This window comes from Fundulus heteroclitus, unplaced genomic scaffold, assembly GCF_011125445.2.
Source record: "Fundulus heteroclitus isolate FHET01 unplaced genomic scaffold, MU-UCD_Fhet_4.1 scaffold_85, whole genome shotgun sequence".
NCBI lineage: Eukaryota > Metazoa > Chordata > Actinopteri > Cyprinodontiformes > Fundulidae > Fundulus > Fundulus heteroclitus.
In genome coordinates this window covers 1,218,150-1,239,840 of record NW_023397307.1, presented here as the reverse complement: position 1 = coordinate 1,239,840, position 21,691 = coordinate 1,218,150, and the positions used below count along the sequence as shown (strand labels likewise).

Genomic DNA, 21,691 nt, shown 5'->3' with positions numbered 1-21,691 from the left:
AGCAAATATAATGGATCCCTTCGATTCTGAAACTGTTTTTGTCTGAAGGTTTTCTGTTCAGTTTCAGGTTTTCTGTTTCCTTCATTCCCTTTTTAGGAGAAGAAAAACAAAGTTTAATTGGTTGGACCATATTCCAAGTAAATATAAGAACGCTATTTCTCATACCTCTTTGAATTTCTTTCTATGAAAATTCCACACCTGGTTTAGTTAATGGGTTTGTTACTATTAATTCCATGTAGGTTTGTTTTATAAACAAATAAAAATAGTCACAAACCCTATTACTAAGTATTATTTTACTAACCTTCACAGTCCAGAAGTCGCACAACAGCATAAGGATGATGGTGACCATGCAGACAATAAAGCCAAAACTGAGAAATTCACATAGTAAATAAACAAAGATGGTGCATGTCCGGATGAAGAGGTGGAAGAAGGATGCCAAAGGGTGTCTGCAACATCCGTTACATTTTTTTGTTTCAAAGATCCGCTTGGTAATGATAATGTAATGACAGGGTGTAAATACACGCACACATCCTTGGTTTAAATACTTACCGAGGACCGTGCCTTGACTTCTTTTTCATTTTCAATCCTATCTATGGGTACTTACTCTGACCTTAACCCTAAACCTAACCTTTTCCAGAATAAACCTAATCCTAACCTAAACCTAACTGACACCTTAATCCTAACTCTTAACTCTAGCCCAAAAAATGCGGGGACCAAAAAGAAAGGGTTACATCAATGTCCTCACGTTACAATTAAAATGCCCAATTTTTTTCTCACTGAGCAGCAAGTACACATACAAACAATTTAACCTAATATTAGATCATTTTAGCCTAAAGCTTTCATCCTCCTCGCCAAAAAAAAGGAGACTCTTGAGAGTCCTGGAAAATAGAACGCACAAAATCCACCAGAAAGATTAACAAGAATCTTGCTGCCGACTCTAAACACGCATTTTTGTCTATTTTAGATATTAACGAACATGTGACTGAATCATGCAATAACCTCCTAAATGCGCCAAAGAAATATAAAAATTAAAAGAAAATCACCAGTTCATGCATTTCTGACGCAGGATTTTACCTGGTGGCATGGAAGGACCCAGAGAAAGGGTGGCCGTCAGTTTGCCTGAGTTAAATCTAAATATGTACTATAGTTTCAGCCATGTGTTGCCTTTAAAAATAAACCACTAACGTATCGGTTTCTGTAAAAAAATGTTGGCATGATCCATATAACTCATTTTCTAATTAAAATTAACTTTGTGGAACAGTTATGCCACAACTGTGCCTGATGAAATTGATACAGGTAGAATAATATTGTCATAATGTCTGTCATGGTGTTTTCGTGTTTGGCCAACGTGCAGAACACACTCGTCAGTCAGGAGAATGGTTTAAGATGTTTGTTTAGGCTACAGGCTGTACAGGGTGGAGCATGGGCAGTGTTACGATGTAGAAGGCAACGGGGAGTGTGGGAGACAGGGAAGCATGGAGGAGAGTCTTTCCACTTAAAGATTTCATGCATCATTTGCAACTATTTAGGCATATTTAGTCACTTTGACTCAATTGTTTCAGGTCCTACCCTGCTAACATGAAGCAATTGTGCTAAAGTAACTATGCTTAAGTAGATGGAAATGTGCATATATTTTTTTCAGTGAACAGCAGTGTATGCAATACTTATCTAGCAAGAAAACAATATTTACCACATCAGACGTTTCATTATCTAGACCATCAACACAGTACACATGATGGGTGATTGAAAACTGTAGAATATTTAGTTATTTTCAACATAACCCTTCTTTGATGTCTCTCCAGAATGTACTTGCGATAGGACAAGGAAAAAAGGTGTTCAGGGGAATCAGCAGAAAAACGGCAGAAGGCAAATCCAGTGACAATGAAGAAAATAGAAGGAAAAAAAATTAGGATTGAGGTTGGTAAATAAACAAACCAATAAGCATTTGCTTAAGAGACACGCCCACACTGTCGGACCTCCCAGAGGGGCGTGTGTGGGCGTTCCAATAGGGGCGTGATTGTTGCTGGTTGTCTCTGCAGTTATTCCCTTTGGGGAAAAAAAATCTGCTCCCAAGCCTAGTGCCTCAAAACGAAAGACAAATATGTGTGTGGGGCATTCAAAACTCAGACTGTCTGCCTTAAGCCAGACGCGTGGTCACCCTACTGTAATACGTTATTATTGTGTTCTTTCCTCCGTTATTGCAGTTTTGCAGTTGTTGTGTACCTCCTCAAGATTTTGCAATGTATGCTTTGTTTAATAAAAATTAAGTTTTTTCTATAGGTATATTTGTTTTCTTAAATCCGCCATAGCTGGCAACACTTTCCATTGTTCTTTTATAGATTATGAACGTAAAGGTTTTGTGAGCCCAGTTTTTCAAGCTTGCTCTTTGGGTATTATAGTGACACTTTTGTACCACCAGGGGGCTCCGTTAAGCACATACCCGTTTGTTCCTTTAGAAAGCATAAGATTTAAGATGAATGAGATATTTTCTATTCTATGACTTTAGTTTTGATATAACGCCTAGTTATATTATTGTGGGACCAACTGGATGATTTTTCAAAACTAAAATTCACGTTATTATATCTGGGTCAATTATGTATGTACATTTATTTATTATTTTTAGAACTAATAATGGGAAACCATTGTTGTTAATTGTGCACTAACACCAAAACATGGTCTCTGACAAATGTATTGCTTTACATTAGACTAAGGGCAGCAAAGTCAACTGCAATTGACAATAATAATAATAATAATAATAATAATAATAATAATAATAATAATAATAATAATAACATTGGCTTGGACTTAGATTCCTCTTTTTTATTGCTTGCAAACAGATATTACTGTGTAAACTGGATTGCACAAGATAAGCTTTACAAGACATTTAAATTGCAAAAATAAAGTTTTAATATATTTACATTGTTGCATAAACATACTACTAAATAAAAAATAGAAAAAAATAAAACAAGTTATTCAGTTTCTCCTTGACAAAAAAATACAAATCAAAAAATGCTCCACAAAACAGTTAAAAATGCCAGTTTACAACTTTCTGTATACTCTTTTCCATGTGCTTATTTACAACTTCTGGTAGACTTCAAATAAACTGGCAACGGAGTGCATTCGGTAAAAGATGCCAAAAGGAAGGCCCACGTTCACAACAGCAGCCCACATGCTGAACTGGTAGAACTGTGTTTCAGTGTCGTGATCAAACTGGGGACGAGCACCAAAGGCTGGCATGATCCACAGCTGTGAAATACAAAAAGAAGAGGCTTAGCGTCCGGGAAGTTGGCTGCTGTGAATGTGAGAGAGAACGGGAGAAAGATACTTACTATGACGTTACCCAGTAGCAGGAACGCGCAGATCTCTCTCAACACTCGCCTCTTCCACAGCTGTTTGTGTCTGTCTTCCACTGCTCTACTGTTGCCACGTGCTTCAGTGTCAGGGTTGGATTTTTGGTCTAAGTCTCTAACTTGTAGTCCGCTTCCATCTTTGCTGGACTCCGCCGCATATGGATTTGCAACCACTGTGTCAGGTTCAGCCTCATGAAAGGGCTCCCGGTGCAGGCCCACAATTATGAAAAAGTTCTGTAGGCCGAGCTGGAGTACCATCAGTATGCCCCAACTCAAGTTGAGCCTGTTCAGGTGGCCCTTGGCCCCAGTTGCAACCATGGCAACAATGGAGAAATAACTAACAATGAATTTCCCCAGTGAGGCACCCACCAGCAGCCCCACGTCCAGACTCTGGGTGGGGTTCTTCTCCGAGATGTGCTCCCTATGGTCCACCATGAAGATAGCGCTTCCGACGATGGTGCAGACACACATCGTGGTCGCAATGACTATGTTCATGACAAAGTGCATCATCAATGCTGTGTCATGGCTTTCTTTGTCAGAGAAATTCGTTTTCATATCGATTTCATACACAACGAAGGTCGCGATGCCTGCTGCCACGAGGAGGATGCCCAAAACGAGGCCAATGACCACATCCTTGAGGCTGAATCTGGCGTGGTGGTGGTGGTGGTTGCTTTCGTGCGCCGCTCGGCCCACATTCTTCCACATGACGAACGCCATGGTGGAGGCAAAGAGGCTGTACTCGATGTTGAAGGGGTACAGGTAGTAATAGGCATCCTTGAAGATGTCACAGGAAGTGTGGCTGCACGTACACTGGTCATCTCCATAACTGGCTGTAAGACCACAAATCATATAACACGATATAAAAGTGTTCCATTGTTTCTGCATATTGACTGCAAAAATCAGCTTTCATTTGCTGAGCCTACCGCTCTTGATGTACTGCTGCCGTCGTGAGAGCTTAGCGTGGTCGGTTGAGAACTCAGGAGAAATTGTTTGGTGAAGGGACTCCTCTGTAACTTCAGTCATCCATAAAACAAGGTTTGTGGAGAGGGTGAGCATCAGTCCGCAGCTAAAATATGAAAAAAGGGGAAAGATTAACAATGATCAAGCTGAGTGGCACCAACCCATCTGCCAAGTTTTCCTTTGACTGAGATTGACTGGCAATCTGTAGGTCACATACAGAAAAACCTGAATCATTCAATATTTAATTAATGTAACACCAAACAGTGAGCATTTTAATGTACCTTATTTAGTATTTTCTAAAAAATACTATGATGTTTAAATAGTTGATTTATGCATAAATGAGGTATTTAATGTACTCCTTTCATATACTGTTTGAAACCCACTGCTTCTATTAGGGCACCTAAAGCAGTTTTCTTTTTTTTTATGTTATAATCCTCAGACAAATAAGCAACGACTTCACAATCAATCAAAATCACCCAGATATAACTTGATCAGCCCATTTTTAATTATTACAAAACAAAGGCAAAGAATCTGTCTCGCAAAAATAGCTGTTAAACAAAAGGTTATTATGTGAGCTACTGGACTAGGATGAGCTTCTTGTAAAGGCCCATTTGGGTGAGGCACATAAACCAGCATTGGCAAAACCACATGGGCACGCCATACAGGCCTAACTTCTGTCTTCAATGTGTATTTTTTATCACCACATCGGTGCTAAATTCACCTTATCTCCCAAGTTGTGTTGATTTCCCACATACAGTATTAATTCAACTGACATTTGACCACAATGAGACCTGAGATCCAATTTTTAGGCCGTTTCCTATATTCCTCTGGACCCCATTTGTAAATGTTGGTTTGGAAGGCACAACTTGAACTTTTATTTCTCTTAGGCTATTCCATGTGTTTGGGGACAAAACGTTGGCAGATAATATGCATACACCTTAAAAGCTTACCGTGAAAGGTTCTTTTGGACCTGCACACAGTCCCTTGAATGGATCCAGAAAAAGTATGTCTACAAGTGCAATATGCAAAATATCAATATTTTTCAAACATCAGGACTGAAGAACATTAAACAATATTTGATTTCTACCTGTATGAGAACAAAGACAACTTGCACCACAGGGAATGCAACTTTAATGGCTGAATCACAGTGGAGGTATCCCACATAGCTGACTATCTTAAAGATGTCCATGATGATACTGAGGATTCCAAAGAGCAGAAGTCCACCTGAAGGACAACCAACATTTAGAGAAGCAGACAATTATCGATTTGTCCAAATAATACTCCTTACATTGAATGTTTAATTGTTAAAATTGTACTTTACCTCTGAGCCAAATGGGTCCCGCATGTCTATCCTTGAAGACAGAAACATTTCTTGCCCTGGAATTGTAGGTGAAATAGACCATCCAGATCGAGGTGAGCAGAAAGAGGAAGATGAGGAAACTCTGCAGGTCCAGGCTGCTGATTTTGACAATCTCTGAAGTGCCCGCGCTGACAAAGGCGCAACCCAGAATCAGGATGTTCAGGCAGATGAATGCAGAAAGCATCCACCCCCAGTTTTTGCCCCTGTCCCACCCAACTTCAGCTGAAGAGGTGTCCAGAATTTTTTTTAAAGAAAACTAACTTAAGAGACCTGAGTTATGTTATTAAATAATGACAAAGAATGAACTCAAGTGACCAGTAAAATGACCAAAATAAATATACCAAATAAATAAATAAAATAGCCTATTTAGGTGGGAATAGTACACTAGTAACTTCTCAGGTTTCATAATTGAGAGGCTGATGCAGGGCTGAGGTCCGAGGTTGTGGCGTGGGAAGACGCAGATGGCAGCTCATTCAAAATCTGTATATTATACTGTATATTATTATTTTTACCCATAAATCATGTCTGTCCAGTAATTTAGCACCATCTTGTTTGTTTGTTTGTATACATACATACATACATACACACAAACATATACTGAAAAACTCACACAGAAAGAAAAGGCAATTAGAAGAATTTTATTGATACAATATTTTAAGAGTTTGGCGCTCAGACCTCGGCAGGAAAAATTCACGCTGAATTATACTTTAATATGCATAAGCAGGCGTATGAGAATAGGGATATTTCCCCCCAGGTCTGAAACTGGTGGTGGAGTGGAGATACATAAAGTTTGTTCAGTCCATATGATGATCTGTTTGAGCTAGATGTTCAACTTGATAAACACAGGTTTGCATGAACTGTCCATGATGAGCAAGCATGAAGCGACTGTGGAGAGGAAAAACTCCCCCTTGGGAAGAAACCTCTGGCAGAACCAGGCTCAACATGGCGGTCTTCTGCCGGACCGTTTTAAGGAGTGACTGGGAATTCCATAAGAGTCCAGGAGGAATTACACTCTGATAGCGACGAAGTTGAAGGAGGACCGTAGGAAAGCCAGGCGAAGCTTTCTAAGATGGTGGAGAAGGGGATGGAGGTGGGTTGAAACCGGTCAACAGAGTCCAAACCGGACACGGCGCAGCCACCGCTTGCTCGCTGAGGAGAAGGCCGAGACGAGGATGTGGAGTTCTTTTTAAGATGAACCCAGGATGCTGATTGGCTTCGAGGAGGAGCAGTTCAAAGCTGATTGGCTTGTGTCGGAGGCGGATGAGTCCCTGATTGATGGAGGTAGGCAATAGTGTTTCTTCAGTCTGAATTTTCGCTTAAGCTGCATATACATACATACATATACATATATATATATATATATATATATATATATATATATATATATATATATATAATGTATATATACTCAGTCAGATCTTTTAGAAATCAGGGTGTTTAATGTACTCTTCTCTGCTTCCATCCCTGCTACCCATTAGCACATATTGTGTTTTTGCCAGAAAAATTGTAACTGTAAAGCATGAGGATTATCTATCATAGAATCTTACTTATGGAAGGTAATTCCCCAGGATCTGGTTCTTAGTGTCCTTTTATCTGCGCACCCATAAGCGGAGTAAAAGTCGGGCTTCCTGAGACGTAGCTCTGAAAGTTTGCTTACTTTCAATAGAAAATCGAAATTACTTATTAAGTAAGACAAAAATTTAATTCAATCAATTGGTCCCATGTAGCCCCTAAAGGGGTGACGTTTTCAGTCAGTTGATTCATCTGGAAATCGGTTGAGAATTCACCGGATTCAGAGTGTCTGAAAACATAAAGTACCACTTTCACGTGTATTCTCTCTGAGCGCAGCTTGGTCTGACCTAAGATGGCCGCTCTGTCGGCACGCCTCTCACCCGACGACGGGGCGTCTACGTATACATGTCTGTGCTCACGTTCACACAGGCGCAGCCTTTATCTCTGTTTATTTTTCCATTAACAACTCGTATCATGTAAGTATGTACAAAAAAGAAACTAATTTAATTTATTTTCTCTTTTAAAAGTTTATGATTCAAGAATGTTCTTTTGCGATTGATTATTTGCTAATATAAAAATAAATTGTATTATCTTGAGTGAAACAGACTATCGAAACACAATCTGTTGAAAAAGCATCCAATTTAGATCAGTGTAATGTCATTATGAAGACCTTTTTCAAAACGTGGAAATAATCTGTAACTGATAAATATACAACGGGTATTGAAATATTCAGCTAGCTTCTGATTTTACGGCAGATATATTGTGTCTTTCTAGTGACATAGCTGGTCTACTTCTACCCTGAACAGGAAGTCCTTATAGATTATTTTAAGTTTATGGGTATGATGTGAAATATATGGTGTGGTGGTGAAGATTCTCAGTCATCCTGGTCATGATTAATCCAAAAAAAGGTTAAAAAAAATAAAACTGGATTTCTTTTCTGAAGCTGAAGGCGTTCTGTTTCCCATCTTGGAGTTCCAACCTTTATAGACCTGCAGACGAGGCCTTTTTAGAGCTTAGATTCACCTGGAACTGGTCGCCCCCACAATGGAGAGTCGTTAAGCTCATCGTTAGCCTGGCTCACAGGAGAAATGTTGTGGTCACATGTGTGGAGGAAAGATAAGATAAGAGACTTTATTGATCTCACAGTGGAGAAATTCACGTGTCACATCGGCTCAATGATCAAAAGAAGGTGCCAAAAGGAGGAAAAGGTGCATGAGGTATATGACCCGCCGCTCTGACCTCTGTGGTTATGAAGTCCTTTGAGCGCCTCGTGCTTTCACACCTGAAAGAAATCACCGACCCCCTCCTGGACCCCCTACAGTTTGCCTACAGAGCCAACAGGTCTGCAGACAACGCTGTCAATTTGGCCCTTCACTACATCCTCCAGCACCTGGACTCTGCAGGAACCTACGCCAGGATCCTGTTTGTGGATTTCAGCTCTGCCTTCAATACAATCATCCCAACTCTGCTTCCGGAGAAGCTCTCCCAGCTGAATGTGCCCGACTCCACCTGCAGGTGGATCACAGACTTCCTGTCTGACAGGAAGCAGCACATGAAGCTGGGAAAACTAGGAGGTTATGACACCACAAAAATATGTAACTATTGAATACAATGGTTATATTCAGACTTCAGTAATGGTGCCAGCTGCAGGACTGAACGAGAAATTTACGAGAGCCTTGTAGAACAGATAATGTTTTTTAAAAAGCTTTAAATAGATTGCATTTAATGGCCGAGTGTCAGAAAGCACATGTCTGTGGCAGACTGAATGTCTCCAGAAAGGGGGGTTAGTCCAGCCCCCTTTTGGAGCCGTGTGTGTGATAAAAGACATGTTCCCAGGGTAAACGGACAGACACAACTTACAATTCATGGAAGATACTTCGGGATAAGATTAGGCTATCCGCGTCGTTGATAAAACTTGTAAGTTGTCTCCCATTTGGAATTCCAAATTGTAATAAATATGTGTTTTAACTGTTTCTGCCTTTGATTATTTGTGTCCTCTCTTGCTGCCAAATCATTGAACCAGATGGGTGAGACGGGCCGTGGTAATATTGGAGTAGGAACGGGCCCAGAGTTTTATCAGTGGACAGAAACAATGTCTCACTTTAATACTTAAAGTCTTTATTTATTGAAAACACGTTAATTTTCATCAAAAAAAATTGGATTTAGGTCATAATTGTGGTATAAATCTGTAATGCCTCATTTAAAGAAACACCATAAATTCACATTATAGCTCTTAATCACAGATTTTGCTGCTAAACACATCCTGTAAGTTTTAAGTTTCAAATAAAACTATATTGTACAGCTGCATTGTAATTTTTACTGAAATACTAATTAGAGTTGTGGTGATTTTGTTGTTTTGAGGTTATTTACCTTAAAGATGTTTTAAATGAATGGTTAAACATAGTAAAAAATTCAAAATATGATAATTCTCAGATGAGTAATTTACAATATTAGATGATATCTGTTGTCTCGTGTGTGTCTGGACTCAACAAAACGGGTCCAAACCAGAACCGGATCAAAGAACTGGTTCCACCTTTTAAACCTGGGGAATCATTTGACATTTTATTGCTGAGTTCACAGTTTTTGCTGCTAAAAGCAACAAGGAGGAAAAACAGCAAATATTCTGGTGCGGATCAGCTGGTTTAGAAAACAATGTTGAGAAATGAACAAACCCAACAGAACCAGAACATCAATTCTGAAGAAAAACAAGTGCTGACAATCTCTGACTATTAATTTCTGTGCAGTTTAGACATAAAACAACAACGATCAAGAAAATAATCTGCTGGAGATTTAAAAACCAGAATCAAACTCACTGAACCTTCAGTGGATTCTGTCTATTTGGGTTTACAGAACTCAGCAGAACCTCCAACATAAACATAAACTCCAGCATGTAGCGGCTGAGTGAAGGTGGTCTGGACTCTGTGGAGGAGAGTCATGGTTTCAGAGACGCTGTAGAAGGACAGAATACCTGCTCTGTGATCCAGGTACACTCCTACTCTGGAGGAACCAGGACCTGAGATGGAGGTCCAGATGCTGTTGTGACCAAATTGATAACCTCCTTGGTAACAATCTAATGCCCAAGATTTGTCATTAGCTCCAAATAAACATTCATTCCCACTTCCTGCTCTGCTGATATTCTTGTATGCGACTGCTACATAAACTCTCTCTCTCCACTCCACCTCCCAGTAACAACGTCCAGTCAGACTCTCTCTACTCAGAACCTGAGGCCAATAAGTGAATCTGTCTGGATGACTAGAATCAGACTGAGGTTGATCCATCCTTGTCACCTTCCTGTTCCCCTCTGATAGTAACAGACGACTGTTTGCTGTGTTTGGATCCAGTGTGATTTCACATGAATATCTCAAGAATCCAGCTCTGCTCTTTGGTTCTGGTTCTGACAGTAAAACATCCACCTCAGTGAGTCTCAGTGAGATGTTTGTCCATGCGTCTCTCAGGATGTCCTGTAGTTGATCTCTGAGCTCTGACACAGCTGCTGTCACATCCTCAAAGTAGCTCAGAGGACGGATCTTGATGCTGGATGAGTGTGTAGACTCACTGAGTGCTGACAGTGAGGGGTAGTTGTGGAGAAACTGGTTGTGATCCTCTGTGTCTGAGAGCTGCTTCAGCTCAGCGTCTTTCCTCTTCAGCTCAGTGATCTCCTGCTCCAGCTTCTCCTGAAGCTCTTTGACTCGACTCCCTTCAGTTTCCTGCTGGGATCTGATCTGCTGCTTCACATCAGAGCTTCTTTTCTGGATGAGACGGATCAGCTGAGTGAAGATCTTCTCACTGTCCTCCACTGTTTTATCAGCAGAGTGCTTGATGGCCTCCAGCTCCTGTTGAAGCAGCTTCACATCTTTCTCTCTGTCCTGGATTCTCTGCTGGATGTTTTCTCGTCTCACCTCCAGCTCTCTCTGCCTCTCAGTCCTTTCTGCTGCAGCTGACACTGTGTCGTGGCCTTTATGTTCATCCACAGGGCAGAGATAACAGATACACTTCTGATCAGTACGACAGAACATCTTCATCACCTCATCATGACGAGAGCAGATGTTCTCCTGGAGGTTCTTGGAGGGCTCCACCAGCTTGTGTTTCTTAAATGCAGCTGAATCATAATGAGGCTGAAGGTGTTTCTCACAGAAAGAGGCCAGACAGACTAAACAGGACTTGATGGCTTTCAGTTTTCTTCCAGAGCAGGAATCACAGGCCACATCTTCAGGTCCAGCATAGCAGAGATCAGCAGGAGCAGCTTGGAGTCCAGTCTTCTTCAGCTGCTCCACTAAAGCTGCTAACATGGTGCTTTTATTCAGCTCAGGCCTCGGTAGAAAGGTTTTCCTGCACTGAGGGCAGCTGTGGATTCCTTTCTGATCCTCTTCATCCCAGAAGTTTTTAATACACTTCATACAGTAGCTGTGTCCACAGGGAATAGTCACCGGATCCTTCAGTAGATCCAGACAGATCGAACAGGACAAGGTTTCTCGGTCCAGCTGGTTCTGCTCCATTTCTCCTCTCGGTCTCAGTGACTGTGTGAGTTTCATTTCCTGAAAACAGCAACAGCTCTGAGCTCTGATCTACGAATCACGTGTCAGAGCAGAGAGGCTGCAGCCAATCAGCTTTCACCTCCAGCAGATGTTGCTCCACCAGCTTCAAGGTGTGTCTGAGAGCAGGAAGAACAGGGAGGGTTATCAGGTTTTACAGCCTGCAGGATAAGGAGCAGAGGTCGCCTTTATAAAGCTTGCGTACGCACAAAATGGGCCTGAAACGTGTGAATTACCATTTACACGCAAAATTCAGATCTAGAATAAAAAATAACTTGAGGGGAAAATGTTCGGTCCTCACGGCAGCTCTGACCCAGGCTGACGCTCATTTTGGAGACGGAGGAAATTGGTGACACAGATGGTAAAGTGGTGAGTTGCAGCCAAACTGCGTCATGATTCCTCTCAGACGTTCAATTTCACTCCATATCAGATTTTAATCATAGATCAACTTCATCATTAGCCTTTCAAACCACAAAAAGGACCTTTAAATAAATAAAATAAAAATGCCCATAAGACAACTTAAATCTTAACATTTTATCAGGGTTTTCTACCATCAATTTCCCCGATTATTACCAGGGTGACGTTTTTCATAGATTACAAGATTATTGTGAAAAGGTGTGCAGCAATTAATTCCTGTAAACGGTCAAACACACTCATGCGTTAATCTGAGGATGCATTGGTACTGTTGGAAGACCTTGGATGAGGGAGAATTAGGAGGAAACACATTTTCAGGGATAAAATATTTCCTAACCAATGATGATGACTGGCCTATATACCGCTTTAGACTCTGAGCTTTACATTCTGCCATAACCTGCAGGGGAAAGAGGCTACACCCGCCTCCAGGTGCTGAAAGGCAGCTCTCCAACCCCAGAGCGCAGAAAAGGTGACCATGCAGCACTCAGCATCCATCGGCTAACTAAAATGTTTTTTCTTTTTTTGGTGTTCATTTATATTTATTCTTTTCTGGTGGGGGTGGGCAGTATGTATTTATTTGTTCTGTTCTTTTACAGCACTCAGAGTTTGAATTGTCTTGTTACTAAAAATGTGCTACAAATAAAAATGTCTTGTCAACTGTTCACTAGGCAAGGCAAAGTTATTTGTAGAGCATTTTAGTACAAAGACTAAAACAGATTAAAAGTAAGTTGGAATAAAATGTAGAAAAACGTTAAACAAAATAAAACATGGCATAATAGAAACTAAAAGCAAATATTAAAATCAGTTCGACTACAAACTTGAACTAGTGATGTTTCAGTAAAACATTTTAACTAAAACAGTCAAAGGAAATCCTAAACAGATGTGTTTTTAATCTTGATTTAAAGGAACTCAGGCTTTCAGCGCTTTTCCAGTTTTCTGGAAGTTTGTTCCAGATAAGTGGAGCATAGGAACTAAATGCTGCTTCTCCATGTCTGGTTCTGGTTCTGGTTCTGCAGAGCAGGCTGGAGCCAGAAGACCTGAGTGGTCTGGAGGGTTGATGCACTGATAACCAGTCTGTGATTTATTTAGGTGCTAAACCATTCAGGGATTTAGTTTTTTCTCAGCGAATTTTGTCCCATGGAGTGACCAACTCTATCTGAAACTTTGATCTCTGTCGAGGCCAAAGGTGACATCAGCGTCATTAATTGGTCTCTCAAAATTCTCCTTAGTGCGTGGATGGTTCTTTGTCCTGTGTGTCTCTATGTTGCCCTGCGATAGACTGCAGAGAGGCGAGAGGTGGGGTACACCCCAGAAAGGGTGTACCCCACCTCTCGCCCACTGATAGCTGGAGATAGACACCAGCACTCCATGTAATCCTATGAGGGATAAGCTTGTATAGATAATGAATGGATGGATCGACCTGGGTCAGGAGCTGTCCAAGACATTACTGAAACTGAAGGGATTGTGGGGACCCTTCATCATCATGAAAGGAATGTGACACAAAAGCAAATCATTTTGGTCAAGGGAGCATATAGATTGGTCTCTGGTACTGAGAAAGAATGTGACGTGGTCTGAAGCAACTAGATGCTGGTGAAAATGGTCATTCCAAAAAAGCAAAAAACAAAACAACTGGACTTTTGTCCAAAGTTTGAAAATGTTTCGCTTCCTATCCTGGAAGCTTTCTCAACTGAAAAAGTCTGGAGTAGTGTGGAGTTACAAGCTTTATACTACTGTCCAACAAAGACCCTGTAATGGCTTAGATAACATGCAAATTGAACTGAAACAGCTCCACCCCCTTAGTAATGAGCAGTCCTCATTACTAAGGGGGTGCAATAGGGAAATGCAATAAATAATAATCAATGATTATAATAATCAATAATGATCAAGCTAGGTATATTAAAGTGCATTTGTTTGACAAATAATTCTAACACGGTTAATACTTTAACCATGATGTTTGTTGCCACCTTGTGGACAAATTTTTACCTAGAAAGTGTCCCCTTCCCCCTCCTACTAAATTAGATTTATCCAATGTTATTACTAAAAGAGCCCCTAGCTCAAATATTCTAAAATAAGTACATATTTGACACATGTTTTGGACAAACCCAAAAACAAAACAAACATTCTCAAAAATGCTATTTGTAGATAATTATTTTATTTTTATAGTTAGAAACATATCATAATTTGATCATATAGCAAACTATAATAAACTTTCACAAAGAAACATACAGTTTGGTCAAAAAACATTTTTATATTTATACAGTTTTACATTTACACGTCCTCAAGCTACCAAATATTTTTTTACAAAAACACGCTTAAGCTTTCATTTTTACCCTCATTATAATCTGACACTGAATTTCCTCAGAACCACCAGATCTGAAGGAACAGAAAGAAGACCCTCTACCTTATCAAGCGAATATAATGGATCCCTTCGATTCTGAAACTGTTTTTGTCTGAAGGTTTCCTGTTCAGTTTCAGGTTTTCTGTTTCCTTCATTGCCTTTTTAGGAGAAGAAAAACAAAGAGGGTCAGAATGGGTTGGACAATATTCCAAGTAAATATAAGAACGCTATTTCTCATACCTCTTTGAAATTTTTTCTATGAAAATTCCACGCCTGGTTTAGTTAATGTGTTTGTTACTATTAATTCCATGTAGGTCTGTTTTATAAACAAATAAAAATAATCACAAACCCTATTACTAAGTATTATTTTACTAACCTTCACAGTCCAGAAGTCGCACAACAGCATAAGGATGATGGTGACCAATGCAGACAATAAAGCCAACACTGAGAAATTCACATAGTAAATAAACAAAGATGGTGCATGTCCGGATTAAGAGGAGGAAGAAGGATGCCAAAGGGTGTCTGGAACATCCGTTAATTTTTTTGTTTCAAAGATCCGCTTGGTAATGATAATGTACTGATAGGGTGTAAACACACACACACATCCTTGATTTAAATACAGAGGACCGTGCCTTGACTTCCTTTCCTTTTCAATCCTATCTATGGTCTTACTCTGACCCTCAACCCTAAACCTAACCTTTTCCAGTATAAACCTAATCCTAACCTAAACCTAACTGACACCTTAATCCTAACTCTTAACTCTAGCCCAAAAAATGCGGGGACCAAAAAGAAAGGGTTACATCAATGTCCTCACATTACAATTAAAATGCCCAATTTTTCCTCACTGAGCAGCAAGTGCACATACAAACAATTTCACCTGATGTTAGATCATTTTAGCCTAAAGCTTTCGTCCTCCTCACCAAAAAAAGGGGACTCTTGAGAGTCCTGGAAAATAGAACGCACAAAATCCACCAGAAAGGTTAACAAGAATCTTGCTGCCGACTCTAAACACGCATTTTTGTCTATTTTAGATATTAACGAAAATGTGACTGAAATATGCAATACGCTCCTAAATGCGAAAAAAAAAATATTAAAGGAAAATCACTAGTTGATGCATTTCTGATGCAGGATTTTACCTGGTGGCATGGAAGGACCCAGAGAAAGGGTGGCCGTCAGTTTGCCTGAGTTAAATTTAAATATGTACTATAGTTTCAGCCATGTGTTGCCTTTAAAAATAAACCACTAACGTATCGGTTTCTGTAAAAAAAAAAATGTTGGCATGATCCATATAAGTCATTTTATAATTAAAAGTAACTTTGTGGAACAGTTATGCCACAACTGTTATAATAAATGTGATGAAATTGATACAGGTAGAATAATATTGTTATTATGTCTGTCATGGTGTTTTCGTGTTTGGCCAACGTGCAGAACACACTCGTCAGGCAGGAGAATGGTTAAGATGTTTGTTTAGGCTACAGGCTGTACAGGGTGGCGCATGGGCAGTGTTATGACGTAGAAGGCTACGGGGAGTGCGGGAGACAGGGAAGCACGCAGGAGAGTCTTTCCACTTAAAGATTTCATGCATCATTTGCAACTACTTAGGCATATTTAGTTACTTTGACGCAATTGTTTCAGGTCCTACCCTGCTAACATAAAACAATTGTGCTAAAGTAACTATGCCTAAGTAGATGGAAATGTGCATATATTTTTTTCAGTAAACAGCAGTGTATGTAATACTTAGCTAGCAAGAAAACAATATTTACCACATCAGACGATTCATTATCAAGACCATCAACATAGTACACATGATGGGTGATTGAAAACTGTAGAATGTTTAGTTATTTTCAACATAACCCTTCTTTGATGTCTCTCCAGAATGTACTTGCGATAGGACAAGTAAAAAAGGTGTTCAGGGGAATCAGCAGAAAAACGACAGAAGGCAAATCCAGTGACAATGAAGAAAATGGAAGGAAAAAAATTAGGATTGAGGTTGGTAAATAAACAAACCAATAAACATTTGCGCTAACAACACGCCCACACTGTCGGACCTCCCAGAGGGGCGTGTTTGCTGCTGGTTGTCTCCGCAGTTATACCCTTTGAAAAAAAAATAAAAATCTGCTCCCAAGCCTAATGCCTCAAAACGAAAGACAAATATGCTTGTGGGGCATTCAAAACTCAGACTGTCTGCCTTACGCCAGACGCGTGGTCACCCTACCGTAATCCGTTATTATTGTGTTCTTTCCTCCGTTATTGCAGTTTTGCAGTTGTTGTGTACCTCTGCAAGATTTTGCAATGTATGCTTTGTTTAATAAAAAATAATGGAAATAAGAATAAAACAAAACAATGGGAGGATGACGTCACACCCGGTAATGACGTGCAGTGGGGACGCCCACACAGCGCTGCGGTTATTCCTTACTCAAAGGGGTCAGAGCCAGCAGAGGCCTGACTGGCGTTGCCTGCTGAGTCCTAACAATGTCATTCTATAGTTTTTTCTATAGGTTTATATTTTTTTTTAAATAAGTCATTGCTGGCAACACTTTCCATTGTTCTTTTATAGATTATGAACGTAAAGGTTTTGTGAGCCCAGCTTTTCAAGCTTGCTCTTTGGGTATTATAGTGACACTTTTGTACCACCAGGGGGCTCCGTTAAGCACATACCCGTTTGTTCCTTGAGAAAGCATAAGATTTAAGATGAATGAGATATTTTCTATTCTATGACTTTAGTTTTGATATAATGCCTAGTTATATTATTGTGGGACCAACTGGATGATTTTTCAAAACTAAAATTCACGTTATTAAATCTGGGTCAATTATGTATATACATTTATTTATTATTTTTAGAACTAATAATGGGAAACCATTCTTGTTAATTGTGCACTAACACCAAAACATGGTCTCTGACAAATGTATTGCTTTACATTAGACTAAGGGCAGCAAAGTCAACTGTAATTTATGATGGAATAATAATAATAATAATAATAATAATAATAATAATAATAATAATAATAATAACATTGGCTTGGACTTAGATTCCTCTTTTTTATTGCTTGCAAACAGATATTACTGTGTAAACTGGATTGCACAAGATAAGCTTTACAAGACATTTAAATTGCAAAAATAAAGTTTTAATATATTTACATTGTTGCATAAACATACTACTAAATAAAAAATAGAAAAAAATAAAACAAGTTATTCAGTTTCTCCTTGACAAAAAATGCAAATCAAAAAAGGCTCCACAAAACAGTTAAAAATGCCAGTTTACAACTTTCTGTACCCTCTTTTCCATGTGCTTATTTACAACTTCTGGTAGACTTCAAATAAACTGGCAACGGAGTGCATTCGGTAAAAGATGCCAAAAGGAAGGCCCACGTTCACAACAGCAGCCCACATGCTGAACTGGTAGAACTGTGTTTCAGTGTCGTGATCAAACTGGGGACGAGCACCAAAGGCTGGCATGATCCACAGCTGTGAAATACAGAAAGAAGAGGCTTAGCGTCCAGGAAATTGGCTGCTGTGAATGTGAGAGAGAACGGGAGAAAGATACTTACAATGACGTTACCCAGTAGCAGGAACGCGCAGACCTCTCTCAACACTCGCCTCTTCCACAGCTGTTTGTGTCTGTCTTCCGCTGCTCTACTGTTGCCACGTGCTTCAGTGTCAGGGTTGGATTTTTGGTCTAAGTCTCTAACTTGTAGTCCGCTTCCATCTTTGCTGGACTCCGCCGCATATGGATTTGCAACCACCATGTCAGGTTCAGCCTCATGAAAGGGCTCTCGGTGCAGGCCCACGATTATGAAAAAGTTCTGTAGGCCGAGCTGGAGTACCATCAGTATGCCCCAACTCAAGTTGAGCCTGTTCAGGTGGCCCTTGGCCCCAGTTGCAACCATGGCAATAATGGAGAAATAACTAACAATGAATTTCCCCAGTGAGGCACCCACCAGCAGCCCCACGTCCAGACTCTGGGTGGGGTTCTTCTCCGAGATGTGCTCCCTGTGGTCCACCATGAAGATAGCGCTTCCGACGATGGTGCAGACACACATCGTGGTCGCAATGACTATGTTCATGACAAAGTGCATCATCAATGCTGTGTCATGGCTTTCTTTGTCAGAGAAATTCGTTTTCATATCGATTTCATACACAACGAAGGTCGCGATGCCTGCTGCCACGAGGAGGATGCCCAAAACGAGGCCAATGACCACATCCTTGAGGCTGAATCTGGCGTGGTGGTGGTGGTGGTTGCTTTCGGGCGCCGCTCGGCCCACATTCTTCCACATGACGAACGCCATGGTGGAGGCAAAGAGGCTGTACTCAATGTTGAAGGGGTACAGGTAGTAATAGGCATCCTTGAAGATGTCACAGGAAGTGTGGCTGCACGTACACTGGTCATCTCCATAACTGGCTGTAAGACCACAAATCATATAACACAATATAAAAGTGTTCCATTGTTTCTGCATATTGACTGCAAAAATCAGCTTTCATTTGCTGAGCCTACCGCTCTTGATGTACTGCTGCCGTCGTGAGAGCTTAGTGTGGTCGGTTGAGAACTCAGGAGAAATTGTTTGGTGAAGGGACTCCTCTGTAACTTCAGTCATCCATAAAACAAGATTTGTGGAGAGGGCGAGCATCAGTCCGCAGCTAAAATATGAAAAAAGGGGAAAGATTAACAATGATCAAGTTGAGTTGCACCAACCCATCTGCCAAGTTTTCCTTTGACTGAGATTGACTGTCAATCTGTAGGTCACATACAGAAAAACCTGAATAATTCGATATTAAATTAATGTAACACCAAACAGTGAGCATTTTAATGTACTTTATTTAGTATTTTATAAAAAATACTATGATGTTATGGTTGATTTAGGCATAAATGAGGTATTTAATGTAATCCATTCATTTACTGTTTGAAACCCACTGCTTCTATTAAAGCACCTAAAGCAGTTTTCTTTTTTTTATGTTATAATCCTCAGACAAATAAGCAACGGCTTCACAATCAATCAAAATCACCCAGATATAACTTGATCAGCCCATTTTTAATTATTACAAAACAAAGGCAAAGAATCTGTCTTGCAAAAATAGCTGATAAACAAAAGGTTATTAAGTGGGCTACTGGACTAGGATGAGCTTCTTGTAAAGGCCCATTTGGGTGAGGCACATAAACCACCATTGGCAAAACCACATGGGCACACCATAGAGGCCTTACTTGTGTCTTCAATGTGTATTTTTTATCACCACATCGGTGCTAAATTCACCTTATCCCCCAAGTTGTGTTGATTTCCCACATACAGTATTAATTCCACTGACATTTGGCCACCAAGGGGACCTGAGATCCAATTTTTAGGCCGTTTCCTATATTCCTCTGGACCCCATTTGTAAATGTTGGTTTGGAAGGCACAACTTGAACTTTTATTTCTCTTAGGCTATTCCATGTGTTTGGGGACAAAACGTTGGCAGATAATATGCATACACCTTAAAAGCTTACCGTGAAAGGTTCTTTTGGACCTGCACACAGTCCCTTGAATGGATCCAGAAAAAGTATGTCTACAAGTGCAATATGCAAAATATCAATACTTTTCAAACATCAGGACTGAAGAACATTAAAGAATATTTGATTTCTACCTGTATGAGAACAAAGACAACTTGCACCACAGGGAATGCAACTTTAATGGCTGAATCACAGTGGAGGTACCCCACATAGCTGACTATCTTAAAGATGTCCATGATGATACTGAGGATTCCAAAGAGCAGAAGTCCACCTGAAGGACAACCAACATTTAGAGAAGCAGACAATTATCGAATTGTCCAAATAATACTCCTTACATTGAATGTTTAATTGTTAAAATTGTACTTTACCTCTGAGCCAAATGGGTCCCGCATGTCTATCCTTGAAGACAGAAACATTTCCTGCCCTGGAATTGTAGGTGAAATAGACCATCCAGATCGAGGTGAGCAGAAAGAGGAAGATGAGGAAACTCTGCAGGTCCAGGCTGCTGATTTTGACAATCTCTGAAGTGCCCGCGCTGACAAAGGCGCAACCCAGGATCAGGATGTTCAGGCAGATGAATGCAGAAAGCATCCACCCCCAGTTTTTGCCCCTGTCCCACGCCATCTCAGCTGAAGGGGTGTCCATGTCTGGCTCAATCACACCACTGGCTGAGTCTGCATCTGGAAGTAAGATATGAGACATGTCAGCTTCAACAGCAAGACCCAATCACTGACTCCCTAATAAAGCCACATCCAACACTAAAGAAAACCTTTCCAAAGATCACACAGTCAGTTCTTATCATAATTCACTTTCCTTCTGAGGTTTTGGGAAGAACAAAACCACACTAACTACAATTTATTTTCATTACATCAACAGTATTCTACTGCATTTGTAAAAAATAAAAACTGCTATTGATGACAAAGAACAAACTTCCAACAGTAATAAAATGCAGTGTTTAATCAATCAGCCTCTTTTTAACCAAACAACATCCAAGGTTTTCAGCATGTTTGTCAGCTTACCTGCTTGAACTGATGCCGTGTGAGACAGGATGCTCTATTGTGGCTTTTATATACCTCCAAAACCAAAGTTGTTTACGTGTAAAGAAAGTCATAAAGTCATTAAATGGTTACCTGTTTTTAACAACAACAATCAAAGTGTGTTTAGCACTAAACATTACCATAAACTCCATAACACTTTTCCAGGAATACCCTTTTCCCATTAGTTTCAGTATTTATAAAGATACAGGCTCCATACTGGAATAAATAGCAATTTTTTTCAAAATACATTTTACTATTTATTTGGAAAGTTGGATCTAAACCTGCCAAAAATGTGTCTGAAATCCATCCATCCATTTTCTGACCCGCTTTATCCCTCATGGGTTTGCTGGTGCCTATCTCCAGGGTTCACTGGGCGAAAGGCGGGGTCCACCCTGGACAGGTCGCCAGTCTGTCACAGGGCAACACAGAGACAAACAGGACAAACAACTATTCATGCAACATGCAAACTCCATGCAGAAAGACCTAGGGTTAGATTTAAACCCTGAACCTATTTGCTGCAAGGCACAGTGCTACCCACTGCACCACTGTGCAGCCTCGTGTCTGAAATCCATGTTTTTTTCAAATTTAAATTTAAGATTCTTTCCTGCTTTCATTGTATTTGCTTTTTTATGTACAGAATGGCATGCAAATTTCCTGTGATAGTGGCATAGGAGTTAGGGAGTTTGTCCCGCAATTGGCGGGTTGCCGG

The 21,691-nt window shown here is 40.2% G+C and overlaps 3 protein-coding genes across 3 annotated transcripts; all 3 read right to left on the bottom strand.

Annotated features, from left to right (window-relative positions):
- Nucleotides 1-3,150: 3,150 nt before the first annotated feature.
- On the bottom strand, nucleotides 3,151-5,376 carry LOC110366410 (proton channel OTOP2; the record flags this gene model as incomplete). Its single annotated transcript, XM_036134546.1, has 5 exons — nucleotides 5,359-5,376; nucleotides 5,261-5,319; nucleotides 4,274-4,416; nucleotides 3,330-4,180; nucleotides 3,151-3,246 (listed from the first exon to the last, which is right to left on the bottom strand). Coding segments are annotated over exons 1-5 (1,167 nt in total), but the record flags the coding sequence as incomplete, so codon positions are not given.
- A 4,427-nt stretch (nucleotides 5,377-9,803) lies between these two features.
- LOC118562278 (tripartite motif-containing protein 16-like) lies at nucleotides 9,804-11,896 on the bottom strand. Its single transcript, XM_036134547.1, has 2 exons — nucleotides 11,219-11,896; nucleotides 9,804-11,137 (listed from the first exon to the last, which is right to left on the bottom strand). Exons 1-2 carry the CDS (start codon nucleotides 11,712-11,714, stop codon nucleotides 10,017-10,019), a joined length of 1,617 nt encoding a protein of 538 aa, XP_035990440.1. The 5' UTR covers nucleotides 11,715-11,896; the 3' UTR covers nucleotides 9,804-10,016.
- A 5,767-nt stretch (nucleotides 11,897-17,663) lies between these two features.
- On the bottom strand, nucleotides 17,664-20,673 carry LOC105922106 (proton channel OTOP2-like). The gene is made up of 6 exons (XM_036134549.1): nucleotides 20,314-20,673; nucleotides 20,080-20,216; nucleotides 19,943-20,001; nucleotides 18,959-19,101; nucleotides 18,015-18,865; nucleotides 17,664-17,931 (listed from the first exon to the last, which is right to left on the bottom strand). The coding sequence occupies exons 1-6, from the start codon at nucleotides 20,645-20,647 to the stop codon at nucleotides 17,761-17,763; spliced, it is 1,695 nt and encodes a 564-aa protein (XP_035990442.1). The 5' UTR covers nucleotides 20,648-20,673; the 3' UTR covers nucleotides 17,664-17,760.
- Between the last annotated feature and the right edge of the window lie 1,018 nt (nucleotides 20,674-21,691).